Source organism: Pezoporus occidentalis, unplaced genomic scaffold, assembly GCF_034315485.1.
Source record: "Pezoporus occidentalis ecotype Australia unplaced genomic scaffold, CSIRO_AGI_Poc_V1 ctg176, whole genome shotgun sequence".
Classification (NCBI taxonomy): Eukaryota; Metazoa; Chordata; class Aves; order Psittaciformes; family Psittacidae; genus Pezoporus; species Pezoporus occidentalis.
Window position 1 is genome coordinate 484075 of NW_026913596.1, and position 17702 is coordinate 501776.

Below are 17702 nucleotides of genomic sequence, written 5' to 3' on the forward strand. Positions count from 1 at the left end.
AGGTAGAGATGTATGTATGCACACATTGTGTATTTTTATACGTGTGTGTATATAATGTGATTTTAGTACCTGTGTGTTCAGGTGTCTATGCTTATGTATATGGGTAAGTCAATGTATGAGGTGTGTATATAGGTATGGGTAGAAAGGCATGTATACATGTAGCTATGGATGTATAAACCCGTCTTTACATTGGTGTACATACACATATCTGTATCTGTGTATATATATACACATATATTTTTGTAAATTATATGTGTATATGCACATATATACACGTGTAGATATATCTGTATGGATATACAGGTGTATCGATCTGTGCATATGCACAGACACACATCTGTATTTGCAATTTTTATATATTTATACATAAGAGTAGATATAAATACAGGTAAAGGTGTATGGTGTGGCTACACATATATAGTGCAAGATGTGTGTATACAGATATATGTACCTGTAACTTCATACATATATGTATGAGCATATATATGTTTATATATGCATACAAACATCTATGTAGTTATATATACGAAGGGCTGTAGGTATAGATACAGAGCAAGCAACACATCTAAGGGGGGGATGTGCATGCGTGTGTGTGTGTCTGTGGACACAGACCCCCAAACACGTGTTTTAATGTCTGACCTGTGTGTGTGTACACATAACCCCCTGTATTTCTATACATGCACACGCACACCTTTAGGGTAAGCATATCAACACACCCAGCCCTATGAGCCCTAAATTACAAATATGATTATGTCCATGTATATGTAGTCACGTTTCTATATAGAGGTGTGGAAATAAGCAGATAGTACACATCTAGCTATTGCTATAGATGTATGTGCACATGCAGCTGTATATACACACATTTCCTTATTTATCTGTTATTTCTGTATCTGTGTGCATATATATCCATACAAATCAATATATTCACAGGGATATGTGCACATCTCTCTATATGGATATATACATACAGCTGTAGAGATCGATATGTCTGTATATACATGAAGACACGTCTGCATTTGTATGTTGGTATATGTGTTATATATGTGATTTCCACAGATGTGTGCATCTACCCTTGCATACATCTATGTCTACGTGTGAATGGGCATAGAGGCCTGTATAAAGACTGGTGTAACTATAGGGATGTAGGTAGAGATCACTGCACCTCTGAGTGCGCACACACGTGTAATCATAGCCACGTGTGCACATCCATCTGTGTGAATGCGGCTGCGGGTACCGCAGCGGTGCTGCACCTTCACGCGTGTACCTCTGCACGCACTGTGCAGACGCATGCGTGTCCCTGCATGTATACATGTGCCTGGGGACCCACATGCTCGCACGCTTCCCCACCCAGCCCTGTGCTCACCGGGGCACCCTGGCTCGCTCACCGGGTGCCTATGCCCATGGGGGAACCCATCATCCCCCCTCCGACCCCTGTCCCGGGAGGCGCCGGTGTTCCCATGGGATATACCACGTGAAGAGCTGGGGAACAGCTTCGTGTTGTCGGCCTCATCCGGACGTACAGCACCCGCTCGCACCGCCGCGACCACCGATGGCAGCGACGCATGCAACGGGTCCCCGCGGTGGCTCCGGCCCCGGTGCGCGCCCCGCCAGCGCCTGTGCCCCCGCGCCAGAGCCCCGCCGGGCGCAGCGGTGCGATGGGCTGGGGCAGCGTGGTGGGCCCGTGGCGCGAGCCACGCTCAACACTTTGCTCCCACAAAGCGTAAGCAAGCGATGGGGCGGCGAGGGCTGCGCGGCGGGCGCTTAGGAGCGGTAGTCCTTCTTGCTGTAGGGTTTGTTGCCCAGGATGCTATCGATCTCGTGGACAATGGAAGACGACAGCTTTGGAAGGACCTGCCGGGGACGATGATGGCAGTCAGGATCGTGCCGTGGGAGCAGGCGGGAGGATGCAGCCGCGCTCACCGCCTCCATCCCGTGACCTCGATGCTACGAGCCCCAGCTCTCCGGATGAGCGACCCAGTTAAGGGAGCCTGGGTTGAGCTCAGCCCAGCAAAGCCTCATCTCTTCCGCTCAGCTTCGGATGAAGCAAGCCCTGTGCTCTTTGGAGCCACGTTTGCAGCCTCTTTTTCCCCGCGCATTGCGCTGCAGGAGCGAGTGCTGCAGGCGCACGCGTTGCAGGAGCGTGCATTGCAGCACTGCAGCAGGAGCGCTGCCCCGTTGTGCCCCATGAGCAAAGCCCCCCGTGGTCCATGCCGGCGGTGAGCACCGACCTGTATTGCTCCGATGTTCTCCATCAGCTGGTCAGCGTTGGAGGCTCCCAGCAGGACGGAGCTGACGCCCTCGTTGCGCAGGCACCAGGCTGGGGCAGGAGGGAGAGCAGAGCCTGAGCGGGGCCCGGCTGGCCCCGCTGTCCCCCCGTGTCCCTGTGTCCCCCTGTCCCCTTACCGATGGCGAGCTGCGGCAGGGTGCAGCCCAGGCGCTCGGCGATTGCCTGCAGCTCCTTCAGCTTCGCCTGCTGCCGCCGGCCCTCCTCGCTCAGGATCTTGTCCTTCAGCCACTGGTATCCCTGGGGAGCGGAGCGGGGTTATGGTGGGGTTGGGGTGCACCGAGCCCTCGCACGGGTGCAGCATCCCCAGACTCCATGGGTCGTGGTCGGTTACGCTCCCATGGCTCTGCCTGTCCTGATGTGACCCCTGGCCCAGGCTCACCTTCAGTGAGGCGCGGGAATAGGGGGGGATCCCCCCATCGTACTTCCCCGACACGATGCCGCAGGCCAGCGGGGACCAGGTCATGGCTCCGACACCTAAGGACAGATCAGAGTGAGGGTGATGCTGCCACCCCCAGGCACTGCTGCACGGGGGCTGGTCGGCCCCATGGAGATGGGCTCTGCCCCCCCCAGCCTGGGTTCTGGGGAGCACCATGGGGGGTACTGCTGCGGTACCTATCTTATGGAAGAGCTCGGGCAGCTGCACCTCCACCTTCTCCCGCTGGAACATGTGGTACTCGGCCTGCTCGCAGATTGGTGGGATCAGGTTGAACTGCCGGGCCACCGAGTATGCTTCCTGCCGGAGAGCCAGGACCCTCAGCACCCCATTGAGCCCCTCAGCCCCCCCGGCCGAGCCCCGAGCAGCCATCCGCAGGAGAATTAAGGCTTGAGCGCATCTGCAAGCGCCTGATTCCCCACAGCTGCTGCCCAATTACATCAGCATCACCGGGGCTGCTCTGCCGCCGTCCCCCTGGGGCCCCTACCATGATCTCCATGGAGCTCCAGCGCGAGGTCCCCCAGTACATGGCCATCCCCTGGTTGATGACGTGGGTCATGGCTCGCACCGTCTCTGCCGGGAGGGAAGGGGAGAGCGGCAGGCAGGGGTTAGGGGGATGCTGCACACGTGAGCATCCCGCTCCCCATGCCGAGGTGGGAGCTGGGCTGTGTCCGGAGGATGCTTTTGAAGGAGCAGGACAGGGACTGAGGGAGCAGCCGCTCGGGATGTGCCAGGGACCACAGCTGACCCTGGCATGCCGCTGGTGATGCTGGGGCTCTCCCACCATGGAGGGTCCCGGCACTGGCCCCGCAGGATACCAGCACCGACTCGGTGCAGGCGCCTGAAGCATCACCCACGGCACGAGAGGGAGACCTGGACCCCATGCAGGGGGGGCTCTGGGGGCAGCCGGCCCTGAGCCATGCGGGCTGGGGCCAAGCCAAGGCGCGCTCCTGCAGCCAAAGGCGGGGAGAGCGGGCACCCGGCATGCTCAGAGCCACCCGGCGAGGAGGGACCCGCCGCGGTCCTGGCACGGCGGCAAAGGGCGCCCCGTGGCGAGGACCCTGGGGAGGCTGGGAGCTGCTCTGCTTCTGTCCTGGGGGTGGTCTGAAGGGCAGCGGGTGTTCTGGTTGTGCCGATGCTGCCTGTGCGTTTTATGCTGGGGTTTGCTGGGGGACAGGGATGGAAATCAAGAGGAACGGGGGGTCTGCCCCGGGAAGTGCCGCTGGGACGCAGGCAGCGGCCGGCGGGCAGGGAGTACCTTCTACGATGAAAGTCCTGGACTTGGAGGAACTAAATGGGTCCCCTGGTGATAAAAGAGAGATTTAGACAGAGTGGAGGCGGCCGCTGCCGGGCCGGGGGCAGCAGCCTGTGCCGCGCCACCAACCCGTCCCCATCGCTGCCCTGGCACCGGGCTGGGGTGGCAGAGGGTTCACCATAGATCAGGCTGACCGTGGCGGCGGAGGAGCGGACTCTGCTCGGGAAGGGAAAATGCCCTTGAAACAAAAGCCTGGCGCAAACCAACCGCGATGGCGACGGAAGGCAGCGGGGAGCAGCGCGGCGCCGCGGCGCGGCACCCACCTTCCATTGGCGTGTTGGGGTCGGGCCGGTTGGCGAACACCACGTCCACGTACTCCAACTGCAGCCGCTCCAGGGATGCCTTCAGCCCTGTGGCACGGATGGGACCATCAGGCACACCGCGCCCTGTGCCATAGGCTGCTGGGGCAACCAGTGCCGCACAGCCTGGCGCCGGGGCCAGCAGCGCCCGTGAGCATCCCTACCTTCTATGATGTGTTTTCGGGACAGGCCCCTCTCTGTCTCAGCCCTGGAAAAGGAAAGGTGGTGAGAGCCCGGCGCTCCCTGGCTCCGTTGCCGCGGGGCGGGTGCGTTACCTACTTTCCTCCCCAGAAGATTTTGGTGGTGATGACCAGGCTGGACCGTCTGCAGGGAGAGAGAAGAGTCACCGGCTGCTCCACCAGCTTTCCCAGCCCATTGGCACCACGGCGATGGCTTGGCCACAGAGGGATGAAGTCCACCTTACCTCCACCCTTTCTTCTTGATGATGTTCCCCAGCACCACCTCGGCCCTGCAGGGGAAGGGGATGTCAGTGCATGCGGTGGCTGCGGGGACGCTGCTTCCCCTCCGGCTGCAGCACCCGGAGCCGAGCTGCTCCCCACACGTGAGCTGCTATTTTTAAGCACGTGTGTGGGCTCCCTGCGATGCTCCGGGCCACCGCGCTCCGAGCGCAGCCGTGGCACAGGGAGTGTGCATGGCTATACCCACATGGCTCTACCCACATGGCACAGGCAGTGTGGGACCACAGGAGCCAGCATCCCTTGTGACCAAACACAGCCCCATCCTGGCAGCCGCTTTGGTGCTGGTAAACCCGGCACCGCCGCGGTTTGGAGGTGCCGGGGTGCAGGGTGAGGCTCTTAGTGCCACTACCAAAAGCGCGGTACCTACTTGCCGGCGGCGTAGACTTCTGCCGTGTCAAAGAGATTAATGCCGTTGTCATAGGCTAAAGTCATCAGCTGCTCTGCCATCTGCGGGGGAGAGCAGGAGCATCAGCTGAAGGGATGCTGAGCACCGGTGCACACCATGCCCCCTGCTTCACTTGGGAAGGGATGGGGTGCAGGGGCACAATCCTTACCTCGTCTGTGATCTGCCCTCCAAATGTCACCCATGTTCCTGTGGAGGAGAGAGACAGGGTGAATGCGGTCCGCACGGTGAGCATGGTGAGCACAGTGAATGTGGTGAGCATGGTGAGCACAGTGAACGTGGTGAGCATGGTGAGGACAGTGAATGTGGTGAGCATGGTGAGCACCGCCTGCCACAGCCTCCAGCCCCATCCATCCACCCTGGCTCCTGCGGCTCAGCCCCAGCGTGCAGTGGCTACAGTTGGCCCCGCCGCGTGCAGCGCGGCGCTCCCAGCATCGCCCAGTCACTTCCCATCATGTCAGAGGAGGAGAAGAGGAAAGAACTTGACAAGTTCTGGGCTGCCTCTCAAGACCGCCGCGGGGCCAGAGGAAAACCCTTTCCTTCCCTCCGCACAGCAGCACCGGCAGCAGGCATGGGACCTAGGGGATGCTGAGGGGCTGCGGCAATCCCTGGCACTTACCCAGGCCCAGGCAGGACACGCGCAGCCCAGACTTCCCGAGGTTCCTGGAAGGCAGAAACCCATTAGGAAAACCACCAGAAAGCCCCAAAGTGCCATCTCATGCACCCGCGTGGGGCTGGGAGGTCACGGTCCCTGGTCCCCATCCCAATTCCCACCTCAGATGGTCCCACAGTGATGGTCCCCCCACAACTGATTAATAATCCACACCGGGGGAGCATGCCATGGGACCCGGGGAGATGATCATGCCTGGGGCATCCCACATGTGTCCCGAGCCGTGCCCGTTCTCTGCAAGGAGAACAGGGCTTGTGCGGGGCTCGGATGCTCGGGTGTCCTGGCGAAGTGGAGCATCCCTGAATCCCAGCCCTGGGAAGGGGGCCTGGCCGGCAGCCGCCTGCGCCCGGCGCTGGGGAACCAGCTCCTCGCTAAGAATGACAAAGACTCCAGAAACGAGCGTTAAAATAAATAAAGTGTAGGTGAGCCGCGGCAGCTCGCCCGCGGGTGTCGCATAGCAACCGGGGAGGCACCGCCACCGCCGCCACCGCCGCCACCGGCACCGGGGTACCCAGCAGACCCGGCCCGACGGTGGCAAACCGTGGGTCAGGGCAGCTTCCATCCGCGCCGCCGCGTTATTGCTCAACATCTGGATGTGCAGCAGCTCCCCCCAGCCCTGAGTTGGTTTTAGTGTTTTGGTGGCGCAAGTCCCCGTGATGGGAATCACGGTGGGGATGGCACCAGCCCCATCCCGGCCATTCCAGCATTGCTGGAGTCCTCCTGGGCTGCTGATGGGCACTTTCCTGCTCAAGAGTGCTGAGCGGCTGCTGCTCAACAGCGATCTTGGGGGAGCCAAGCATCCTCCAGCACTGTGCCAAGACTTTCCTATCCCATCCCTTGGCATGGAGCATCCCCCCCGTGCTACTGTTCTCTGCAGCTGCCAGTCACCCCCTGCCTGCAAAAGGGTGGCCTTGGTGTGCTCCCTGGGATGGGGACAGGACCATGGAGCAGGAGAACTGAGCCTGGATGATACCAGCGCACATAGCCCCAGCGCTGCTGCCGCAGGGGTTTGGTGTTCCTGCCCGCCCCAGCACCCGTGCGAGGAGACTCTGCTGATGTGGATGATGATGGTGGTGATGCTGCCTTCCTCCCAGGCACTTTGTGCCTTGTGCCGGTCACATCTGGGCTGCAGCAGGGCAGCTGGACCGTGGCATGAAGCTGATCCGTGGCGGGGAGTTCCACTGTGCTCTGCTCCAGCACTGGGGACATGGAGCACATTAACCCAGTGGATGCTGGCCGGGGCGGCACAGCGCACACAAGCTGCCCTTCGCTTCCAGACCCGGACCCGGATCCAGGCTTTGCAGGGAGGTAAGTCTCCGGCAGTGTGGTACTGATGTCATAGCATCCACGGATTAACGCACACCAGGGCTCTCAGACCCCCCCCCTTCCCCCGGCTCGGCAGGCACTGGGATGCTCCTAATCCTACCCCAGTTTCAGGGCTGCCCCCTCCATGCCACTGGCTCAGAGCCGGAGAGGGGACAGGAGGGAACAGCGAGGGAAGCGAGAGGCGCACGGTCAGCACTTTTAGCACCGAGAGAACACAACCCGGGGATTAGGGGAGCGCGGCACAACCCGGTCTCCCCCCCCCCACATCCCCCCCCAAGCACCGCGCATCCCCCTAAACAACAGCAGAAGCAGCCGAGCAGGCGGCAAACCCACCGCGCCCGCGTCCTACCGGTACTTCATCCCCGGCTGCTTGACGCTGGACTCGCTGGAGGAGGGAGCGTTCTGCACCGAGAGCTGCCCCAGGCTGCGGGCCACCATGGCCACGGCCCGGAACTTGCCGCGGGTGCCGAGGCTGGGGCTGCCGGCATTCTGCCTGTTCAAGCGGTCCTCGGCGCTCCGGCTCTTGATGCTGTGCTCGGAGCACACAAAGGAGACCTGCATGCTGCTCCGGCCGGCAGCCGCCACAGATGCCTAAATTTAGCCGGCGCCCCGGGTGAGGCGGGAGCTCCTCCCGCCCGCCGACGCTCCGCCAACGTGACGGCGGGGGGCTGCGGGCACCGAGCGGCTCCGGCGGCCCTCCTGCCCTCAATACCGGGGGAGCGCCGCGGGGGTACCCCCCCGTTGCCACCCCCCCTGCGCCACATCGGGCACCCCCTGCGGGCGTGGTGTGGGGCGCAGCGCGGGGCTGAGGTTTGGGGTGAAGGGGGGGGGGTCCCTCCGGCCACAGCGACGCTCCTGCGAGACCGAAGCACAACCTGCCGTCAGGAGCGCTTGCACGGCGCCGAACGCACCGGAGATGATGCCGGCGGCTCTGCTGGGGTTACAGCCCATGGGTCTGCCGAAGATGGACCGGTTGCTCCCCCCACACACGCACACGCCGGGGGTGCAGCCACAGCAGCGCATCCCCCAGATTTCATCCAGCATCAGCGGAGAGGATTGAGGCAAAACCCAGCCCAGCAGCTCCCGCTGAAGGAGCGACGTGTGTTCAGCCCTGACCTAACGAGGAATCTTGTAATCTCCTCCGCTTCCCTCTGCCGCAAAGCTCCTTAGCTGGGTAATCCCACCAGTGCCAGCGCCGGCACCGCTGCGGGGGGACCTGGCACCAATCAGCAGCTCCCCACAGCAGGAGCAACCACAGAGATTTTAGGGGCACCAGCCCGAAGGAGCACCTTTGGGGGTGCTGTGCCAGCCTCTCCCCATCAATAAATAACGAGCCCATGAATATTAGATGGGCTCTTGCCACTGTGTAAATGTTACCTCTGTCATTGTGAGCAGAGGGGAACCTGACCCGTGGCACGGCAGAGCCACAGGGCCCCTGCATTGTCACTGGGGAATCAGCTTCTGTCCCCAGCCCAAACCTAATGGGGGCACCCATCCCTGCACCCCATCTACGATAGGGAGAGTGGATAAGGTGTGCTGGGTATAACAGCCACGTGCTCTCATTGGAGCCACGTGCCCGGCTGCCCGGTGCATCCTCCCTGCACCAGCGGTGATGAGAAGGACCAAAGTCACCTGAAACCCTGATACACCTCGTGCTGCGCCCGGATCCCGCATGCAAACGAACGGCGCGCCAGCTCCGCAAGGGACTGCTCCTTGTGCTCCTCAGGCTGGTGGAGCATTTCTGGAGCTGTTTGCTCCACCTGCCTGCTCTTCACAGGCGCGGGGGGCTTTTGCGCTTGCAAACTTCCCAGCAGCAAAAGGGGATGTCAAGTGAGAAGCTGAAAGCTTATCGAGCACGCAAGAGGTGGCGGCGCTGACCTGCCTCCCCCTCACACACCATGAAGATCAGCCACGACGCCATCGCCCGTCCCAGTCTCAGCACGGCACTGGGAAACTGATGGAAGCCGGACGCAAGCCCAGCACTAAACTCCATCCCATGCCCCGGCGCTGCCCTACCTGTACTTCATGCCGGTGGCGCGCGCGGTGCTGTCGGCCAGGGACAGCCCATGCATCCGCAGGAACTCCTCCAGCGTCTTGGCCCGTGCCGCTGCCCGCACGTCCCGCAGCCGCCGCAGCTCCAGCCCATCGGCCGGCCGGGGCGCTGGGGGCAGCCCCCACTCCGGGGGGTGCCGGCTGGCCACGCTGCGCAGGCTCTCGCTGTACGTCATGGACAGCATCCCGCTGCCGTGGCGCGGGCTCCGTGTGCCGGGCACGCTGCCGACCGCTCGGTGATGCTATGGAGAGAGCTGGGAGAGCGCCGGGGTCCAGTGATGCTTGGGGCAAAGCCTTGCCCGCGCCATGATGCCGGAGCTGCGGCACAGGGACCCTTACAAAGCCAGGCGCTTCAGCAGAGTAAAGCCTTGGTAGGAAGCCGAAGCGCAAAGGGAGAGCATGGCAGCATGGCAAGGAATGATGCGGTGATGGGCAGCTGGGGCTGCAGTGGGTGCCCACCATGGCTGTGCCAGCCTGGTGAGCTGCTGCAGCCTGCTATGTGCCCTGGTTGCGCAGCCTCCCAGTCACACCAGTTGGGTTACAATTGGGAGCTGGTAGAGGTGGGGTGAGAATCTGGTGAGAATCTGGCACTGAATCCCGGCAGGCGGGAGAGGTCATGATGGGAAAGGGGCTCCTATGGAAGGAGGGCACCCGCAGAGGGGCTGTGGCTCGCCAATGGCTGCCATGCCTGCGGCACAATGCCGCAACTTGTGCCACCATCCAGCACCTTCCCCACAGCCGCGGCAGCGACCTCCCAGCCGGTGCGGGCTGCCGAAAATAGGCTGCCGCAGAGTGGGCTCCTCGCACCCGAGGTGCTCGCCGCCGCTCTGGCTGGGATCTCACCAGCATCGATTTCCCTCGCACTCAGTGTCTGAGAGGAGTGGGGACGGGAGCCAAAGCTGCGGCGCTGGCGCTGAAGCAGCGGCTGGGAGCGGGGAGCGCTTGGAGCCGGAGCTGCGCCGGCATCAGGCCCCAGCCGGGCTCCCACCGGCGGTGTTTTGTTTCCCTGTGAAGCTCAGGTTCACAGCAGCAGGAGCTGAAAGCAAAGCGCTCTCTGCCATTGAGGTGTGACCGTGAGAGAAGAAACCCAAGAGGACAAAAGGCAAGGGGAGACCAAACCCCTGGGCAGCTCCTGCAACACCAACGCGGCTGCTCCACAGCCAGGGCTTGGAATGTGGGGAAGAGAGGGGAAAAGGACTCGTCTCCTGCAGCAAAGCCAAGCAGAACCCTGACCACCTCTTCCTGCTGTGCCACAAAGCTGAGCCCAGAGCTGGCACTGCCGGCACCAGCCCTTCTCTGCGACTGCTGGTCTGAACTGGGGCAGCACCGGTGGCTCCTGCTGAGCATGGGTGCAGCATCCGGCTCCAGTGGGATCCCTTTCCTTGACAGCGGGCAGGAAAGGGCTGCGCCGGCTGCACGGCTGCTCTAGAGCTTCAATGAAATGGCTGCAGTGAGCAGAGCCGGGTTTGGTCTGGGCTGCTTTGAGGAATGGGGCAGGATCTGCCTCATTTCGACACCCCTCTGGTTTTCGTCTGAGCCGTTGTGGGGTGATGGAGAGAGCGCAGAGGGAGCAGGTTCATCCATGTTCATTAGGAGAAATCCTGGCACTGCCTGAGGGACAAGAAGCAGGAGCTGCCACAGCCCAAGCAGGAAAGGAGCAGGGATGGGAACAGGACACAAGCTCTGCGCCATAACAGGGAACCATTAGCGCGCACCCGGGGCACAACAAGTGGATGCACAGAGAAGCTGCTCGGAGAGGCTATAACCAAGCTGGGAATCTATCGGCACCCAACAGCCTGCCTAAAACCAAAGAGACCCCAAGCCCCCAAACCTCCCCAAGCCAACACATCGCCCGTGCAGAGCACCCTCCCTGCTGCCCGCACAGGCAGTGCCCATCCCCGTGCCACCAGCCCTGACTCACCCACACACCAGGGCTGCTGCTCACCAACAGCACCGCTGTGGGCAGCCCCGGGCAGCTTTAAGAGCCGGGTGGTTTTGCATTAGGGGAGTGTCAGTGCTCAGAGTCCAAAGCAATTGGCGGCTACACCGGTCCCCCCTGAGCCCAGCTTTCTCGCCGCGCTCCATTAGCCCTATTAGGGGATTTTCTTCCCTTCGAAGGGGACCTAAATTATTCATGGCCTCTTCGCTAAAAGCCGGAGCCGTGCCGCTGCTCTCTCGACACTGGCATCGCCGCCTCCACCCGCAGCCGACCCTCGCCCCATGGTGACAGGTCCGGCACCACCGGCACCTGGGGTGGCGGGGATGGACGGGTCATTGCGCGGCGGAGCCCGTCCCTCCTTGGTCCCCACAGCGCAGTGGTTCAGTGCTGGTTCACAGCAGCCACAACACACCAGTGGCTTGGCAGTGCTGGGACAGGCGCCCTCGCGGTGCCGCCAAGGCACCCGGGTGCGGGCCAGCCTCTCCTGTTGCCACATGAGGAGATGGAGCAGGGAGGCTGCAGCAACCCTGGGGGGCAGCCCCTCATCCCCCGCTCTGTTATAGCTAGGCTGGGTCCAGCATTGGGCTGGTTCTGGGGCTGCTGCAGCCCCAGCAACACTGAGGCTGCTGCTGGCACAGCGCGCAGGGAGAAGTTTCGCCTTCGTTTCAGACGGTAAAAGGGTGGAGAGGGCAGGAAAGTGTTGCTGGGTACTGCTTAATGATGCTCCTCTTAATGGAAGGAGCAGCGGACCAGCTGGCCAGGTTCCTGGAGCTGCCCTTGGGAAAAGCCAGCAGGCTCTTCCAGGAGCAGCATTGGTGCAGGATGCTCCAGAGCTGATCTGAGCCCCACATCCCTATGGCAGCTGACCCCCGGTAGCCCTCCAGCCGTGCTCCATGGCCTGGGGAGCTGGTGAGGGCAGCTCCAACCCACCCAGACACACACGAGAGTCCCCAGTCGCAGTGCCAAACCCAGGAGCGGGCAAAGACGCGGTGATGCCCACTGTGTGCTGGTGATGCTGGTGATACCCACCCTGTGCCAGCAGTGCCCTGGGCACAGGCAGGGTTTTGGTCGTGTCTGCTTACCGGGGGGGCATGTTAGGGAGGGAAAGGGGCCGGGTTACCTGTAGAACTGGAGCTGGCGCTTGGGGCTCCCGTACCTCGCGCTTCCGACAGCAAAGGGGAGAAAGAAGAAAGATGCCACAAACCCCGTTAGAGAGGTGGAGCGGGACCGAGCGGCCACGGGAAGGGTTGGTGGCACCCACCCATGCTGCATCCGTGCAGTGGGCACTGGCACGCTCCCCGAAAGCACCCGCTCGTCCCATGGCACCCAGACCCGCCGCTGCTGCCATGCGGGGCTTTGCAGTCCAGGAGGTTTTGGCACAAGGTGGTTTTGGGGTGCCGTGGCCCCGGGTGTGGGTCCCCAGCGCCGCCCCATATCCTTACCTGTAAATCATGCCTGGGGAGCCCGTCTGCCGCAGCGAGAGTCGCGCCGGGGAGTCAGTGGTGGATTCGGGATACATGGAGCCAGCCTGGGCTCCCCGGAGCCGCTCGCTGCCTCACCCCTGCCACAGGGGAAAGAGAAAATGAGGAAGAAATGGGGGTTTTTGGGGCACGCGCATGACGGCGCTTCCTGTTGCAGAAGCTCGGGGCCGGATGGGCACCCGGTGCGGGTAGCGGCAGGCAGGGTAGGGCAGCCCTGCTTGCTCTAGACGCCCACTGATCCCAAACCCATCCTAGGTAGGAGCCCTGAGGGACAGGGGGCTTAGTTCAGGGGGAGCTTAGTGCAGGGACCCTGACCCTTCCTATCCCCATTGCCATGCCCAGGATAATCCCGCATGACTCCCTCGGGAGCTGTGTTCCTGCTCCCATTCTCCATCCTTCAACACCATCTGCAGTTTCCCGTATCCCAGGAATCCACAACGGTTCCCTGCAGAAATGGGGCAAAATGTTCAATTTAAGACACCTTCCTTCAGGCTCAGCTTTACACCTCAGGTCACCAGCAGCTTTCTGGGGAGACTGAGAGACCTCCAGCTCCTTCCCCGGCTGGACAGAGCGGGAGCATGGCACAGCACAGCGTGCTCATGTCCTGGCACGCATCCTGCCTGCATCCTGGCACAGCATGCCTGCATCCTGTATCTCTCCCACATCCTGCATCCTGGCACAGAGTGCCAGCATCCTGCATCCTTCCCGCATCCCAGCCGGGCATGCCTGTATCCTGCATCCCTCCCGCATCCCAGCACTGCGTGCCTGCATATGACATCCTGCCCGCATCCCAGCAGGGCATGCCCGAATCCCGCATCCCTCCCGCATCCCGCATCCCTGCCCGGCGTGCCTGCAGCCCGGCGCAGCCCCTGCAGCCCACGCGGCCCAATGGCAGCGGCTGCGGCAGCCGAGCCCGTCCCCGCGGAGCCACCCGCCCGCCCACCGCAGCCCCGGCCCCGGCCCCGGCTCCCTCCTCCCTTTGGCCGCAGGCACGGGATGGGGACCGGGCAGGCTCGGGGGAGCCGGGGCTCTCTCTGCTCCCCTGCGCTGCCCGCTGCGACCCTGCCGAGCCCCCAGAGCCACTGCAACCTCCCGGCTCCTCCTGGCTGCTGCAAGTGTCACCTTCACGGGTGCCCGTGTGCCTGCCTCCAACAGCGCCGCTGCCAGCCCTGGCACTGCCTGCGCGCTCCTGCGAGCCCCGCAGGTCCATGCAGGGTCACTTTGTCAGTGGCAGTGCAGTGAAGCCGGAGGGGGCTGGGGGACCCCCCATGCCCCAGGCACAGGGTGCAGCCCAGCTGCTTCCTTCCTTGCCCTGCCGCAAACTGACTGCAACTTCTTGTGCGGCTCGGGACGGGCTCAGGGAGTGCATATGGGGGATGCGAGTGGGATGAGCTTGGCCATGGGCTCTGCTCTGCCACGGGCTCAGCTTTGCCGTGAGCTCAGCTCGGCCATGGGCCTGGCACTGCCATGGGTTTGGCTCTACCACGGGCTCTGCTCTGCCATGGGCTCAGCTTTGCTATGGGCTCAGCTTTGCCATGGGCTCAGCACTGCCATGGGCTCAGCTCTCCCCAGTTTTCAGCAGGATCAGTGCTTCACATCCGTTAACTCGGGGTAATGCTGGGGGGCCCGAGTGCTCTGGCTGGCAAGTCTGGGGTGCACTGGAGGAACTTTGCCAGGAAGCACCACGGGACTATCGGCACACCAGGCAGGGCTCAGCACCCTGAGGAGCCAGAGCACCCCTTTGTGCCAGCAGTTTGGTGCTTCCTCAAGCACCACTTCTTCACCTTCAGCTTCCTCACAGCAAAACTCAGCTGCGAGTCCACAGTCACAGGAGTTTCCGTGGGGTGATGGAGAGGGAAGAAAAGTGTTTTCCTCTGTGGGACACAGGTGAAGGGTACCCCAAGAGCCTGTGCTCCCCCCTGGGCTCCATCCCTATCCCCAGCAGCACGATGGGGTGCAAGTGTCGGTGCTGAGACACAGGGGGGATTTCTGCCTGGGTAGCATCCCAAACATGCTGCTGTCAGAGGGAGAGGAGGTCAAACTGCCCATGGAATTAAGCTGAACACAAGGATGAAGCTCTGATGAGCCCCTGTGGGTGAGGCACCAGGGAGCAGCGGGACCCCTGCCCTGGGTACCCCGGTGTCCTTCCCCGCTGCTCAGGTGAGGACGGCGCCGAGCATCACCCCGCTCTGGGTACCCATCCCTGTATTTCTATCCCTATTTCACCGGGTTTCCAACCAGTAGCCTCAGCACATCCCCCCCCCCAAGCCGCGGGAAAGGTGCCTTTGGCACAGTTACCGTGCCCTGCACTGCTTGGTGCCATGAACCCCCCCGGTGTTCCCAGCCCCCTGCCCGCAGCACCGGCGCCGCAGGATCCGCAGCGCAGCAGCCCTGCCCCTTCCCTCTGCCCGGGGAAGCCTCTGCTGCAGAGCAGCCTTTTCCCTCCCCTCCTCATGCCTGGCTCTGCCCGTGCCCGGTGGGCTCAGGTGTGTTTAGAACCGGGCATCAGGACAAGGCTCAGCGCCGGGGATTGAGCTGCGACACGTGAGGTCGCCCGCGATGGTGCTGTGTGTGCCGGAGCGCAGGCTCCGGGGTGGATGACACAGCCCAAAAGCACTCACGACACGGCGGGCGGGTTCGTCCTGCATGGCCGTCACGTACCAGCAGCACCAACGTGACGGGGTCCAGCAGGGTCCCCGACGTGCGGCACCCGCCAGCGCCTGCCCCTTCCCCAGCGCGCCGGTGGGCAGGAGCCCGCTGTGTCCATGGCTGCCGGCCAGGCGCGGCCGAGCCCCCGCCGCGGCACCGCACGTACCTGGCTCCGGTGCTCGGATGGAGATGCGCGGTCAGGAGGCAAAACCAACAATGGGATAAAAGCGGAGCCGGCGGCTCTGCGGGTTTGGGAAGCGGGGCCGGTGCAGAGCAGCTGCGGCAGCCGGGGGCAAGCACGGCGGATGGCGGTTCCTACCCCATTCCCGCGCTGTCCCTGGGAAGAGGCATCCGGTGCAGGAGGGGAAAGCCGAGCCCTCCGCACCTCGGGATGCGGCAGCACCCAGGGATGCTGCAGAGCCGTTCCTGCTGCTCTCACATCCTGACTCGGCAAGTTTGGCTGCCGGTGGCGTGCAGCCCGGCTCCCGGATCCTACCGGTGCCTTAACCGTGTCGGCGCCGCAGCCCGGCACCGGCAGCACCACGCGTGGGCAGTGAGTGGCTGCCACCCGCTGCTGGCTGACCCTGCGCAGTGCTGGTGAGAGGCTCGTCTCCCATAGGGAGCCTGAGGCAGGATGTTTCCATGCTATATATACATTACTGGGTGTTTGTCTTATGAACTCAAACAGGGATGCCCATGGGCAATGCTGCCTCCCAGCCCGGGCACTACATGCTGCTGGCCACCCTCTGCTTGTGCCAATCACAGCTTCTCTGTGGCTTTTGCTTTCTAGCCACCTTGGGCAAAAAAACCGCCCTGGAGCGCCTGGTTTGGAGGCACTCTGGTGATGGGAGCACACCGGTCCCAGGCAGTAGCATGGCACTGGGATCCCGCAGTGTGGTGGTGGCACAAAAAACAGAGGCCAAGGCAGTAAAAAGGGGTCAGCTTTGGGAAGGCGCAGCAGTGCTTTATCATTTAGGAATTAGGAAAACCCAGTCCCTTGCCATGAGCTGAGTCCTGCTCAGCTTCACAGCAGCACCCTGCCAGTGATAGGGCCAGCAGGCATGCTGCCTGCTCTGAACCACGCTGGCAACGACTGGGACCCGCTTGGCACTGCCCATGTGGGTGACCCCAGTAGGTTTCCCGCTTTCCATGCTGCAGCAGCTCAATGGTGGCAGGAGGCCATAACCCTGTCCCAATGGGAGAGCGCTCTCTGGCATCAGCATTGCATCCCAGTGATGGTGGAAGCCGGCACCAAGTCATTCCGCTCTCACTCCAAGATGAGAGCACCAAGAGTGGGGAAGCAACGTCCAGCCCCTCTGCCCTCCTCATTACAATTAATAATTACAACTAATAAGAGAAGAGGCTCAATCACATCTTCCATTAGCAGCTACAAGCAGAGGCATCTCTCATCAGCCAGCCCGAAAATCACTGCATATATGCAACATGCCTATCTACAGGCACGGATCTGGCACTCACAACATTCCCAGTGATGATTTGGAAGGAACCTGTGGTTTCTGGAAGGCTTGCTGGGTGCCCTGCCGCTGCAAAGCCTATTGTGATGGGGTCTGAATTCCCAGTGATGCAGAGCATAGCTCTGCTCTTCTGCCAGGAGATTCTCACTGGGATGAAGGCCCAGCGCTTCCAGGATGCCCGTGTTACCTACGACAACCTGGTGTCCGGTTAATTGGGTATGGGGCTGACAGGACTCCCCACCACATGGGAACCACCCCTAATTACAGGCTGGAGGGGGGATCATGAGCCAAAGCCCCTGAGTATTGGGGCTGCTTGATGGGTGCCGTGGCAGCGGGTGGGCCGTGGAGGGCAAGGAATGCGGGCGCTGCGGGGGATCTGTGGGTCAATGGGGGCGGCAGTGGGGTCTCCCCTTTCCAACGACCGCTGGAGAGAAGCCAATAACTCCTGCAGCAAACGCGACCGCTCGGTCCCCGCCAGAAGCGAACCGCTCCCGACCACGTCCCGGGGCCGCGATGCCGCGGGCTCCCCCGTTCGCGCTCTCCCGCCGCCGCGTCGCGTTGCCGGGGCTCCCGCCCGCCTCCCCCGGCTCAGCGCAGGCCGCGGCCACGCCCGGTTCCGGCATCCCCGCCCCCGCCGCCGGCCTCGCCCCCGGCCCCATCCCCGCCGTCCCCCCGCTCCCGTCCCGTCCCGTCCCGTCCCGTCCCGCCCGGGCCCGGCCCCACCTGCCCGCTCCGCCGCTCCCACCGCTCCGCCGCGGCGCCCTCGTGGGGGGCACGCCCCGCCCCGCCCCGCCCTTCCCGACGCTGATTGGTTGCGCCGGACGCCTCTCGCGCCGCATGCAAATGACGGATGCTCAGGGCTGCTCCCATTGGCTGCGGCGCCGGCCGGGCCCACCG

At 62.6% G+C, this 17702-nt stretch overlaps 2 protein-coding genes across 10 annotated transcripts in view; one reads left to right on the forward strand and one right to left on the reverse strand.

Moving 5' to 3' along the window:
• CHD5 (chromodomain helicase DNA binding protein 5) overlaps window positions 1-10735 on the forward strand; it is a 34770-nt gene extending 24035 nt beyond the window's left edge. The window contains exon 43 of the transcript XR_009964020.1: window positions 10723-10735. The gene's annotated coding sequence lies outside the window, so the exon portion shown is untranslated. The remainder of the gene's footprint in view (window positions 1-10722) is intronic.
• KCNAB2 (potassium voltage-gated channel subfamily A regulatory beta subunit 2) lies at window positions 1481-17600 on the reverse strand. Of its 9 annotated transcripts, none has more exons than XM_062614527.1 (17): window positions 17529-17600; window positions 12646-12764; window positions 12324-12365; window positions 5836-5879; window positions 5368-5405; window positions 5181-5260; window positions 4759-4803; window positions 4614-4658; window positions 4499-4542; window positions 4299-4385; window positions 3979-4023; window positions 3208-3293; window positions 2900-3020; window positions 2667-2761; window positions 2404-2524; window positions 2229-2317; window positions 1481-1851 (listed from the first exon to the last, which is right to left on the reverse strand). In XM_062614527.1, exons 2-17 carry the CDS (start codon window positions 12720-12722, stop codon window positions 1762-1764), a joined length of 1149 nt encoding a protein of 382 aa, XP_062470511.1. In that variant the 5' UTR covers window positions 12723-12764; window positions 17529-17600; the 3' UTR covers window positions 1481-1761. The 9 variants fall into 9 exon arrangements, with proteins under 9 accessions (XP_062470511.1, XP_062470510.1, XP_062470513.1 ...); XM_062614526.1 differs by lacking the exon at window positions 17529-17600 and adding an exon at window positions 15500-15898; XM_062614529.1 differs by lacking the exon at window positions 12324-12365.
• Between the last annotated feature and the right edge of the window lie 102 nt (window positions 17601-17702).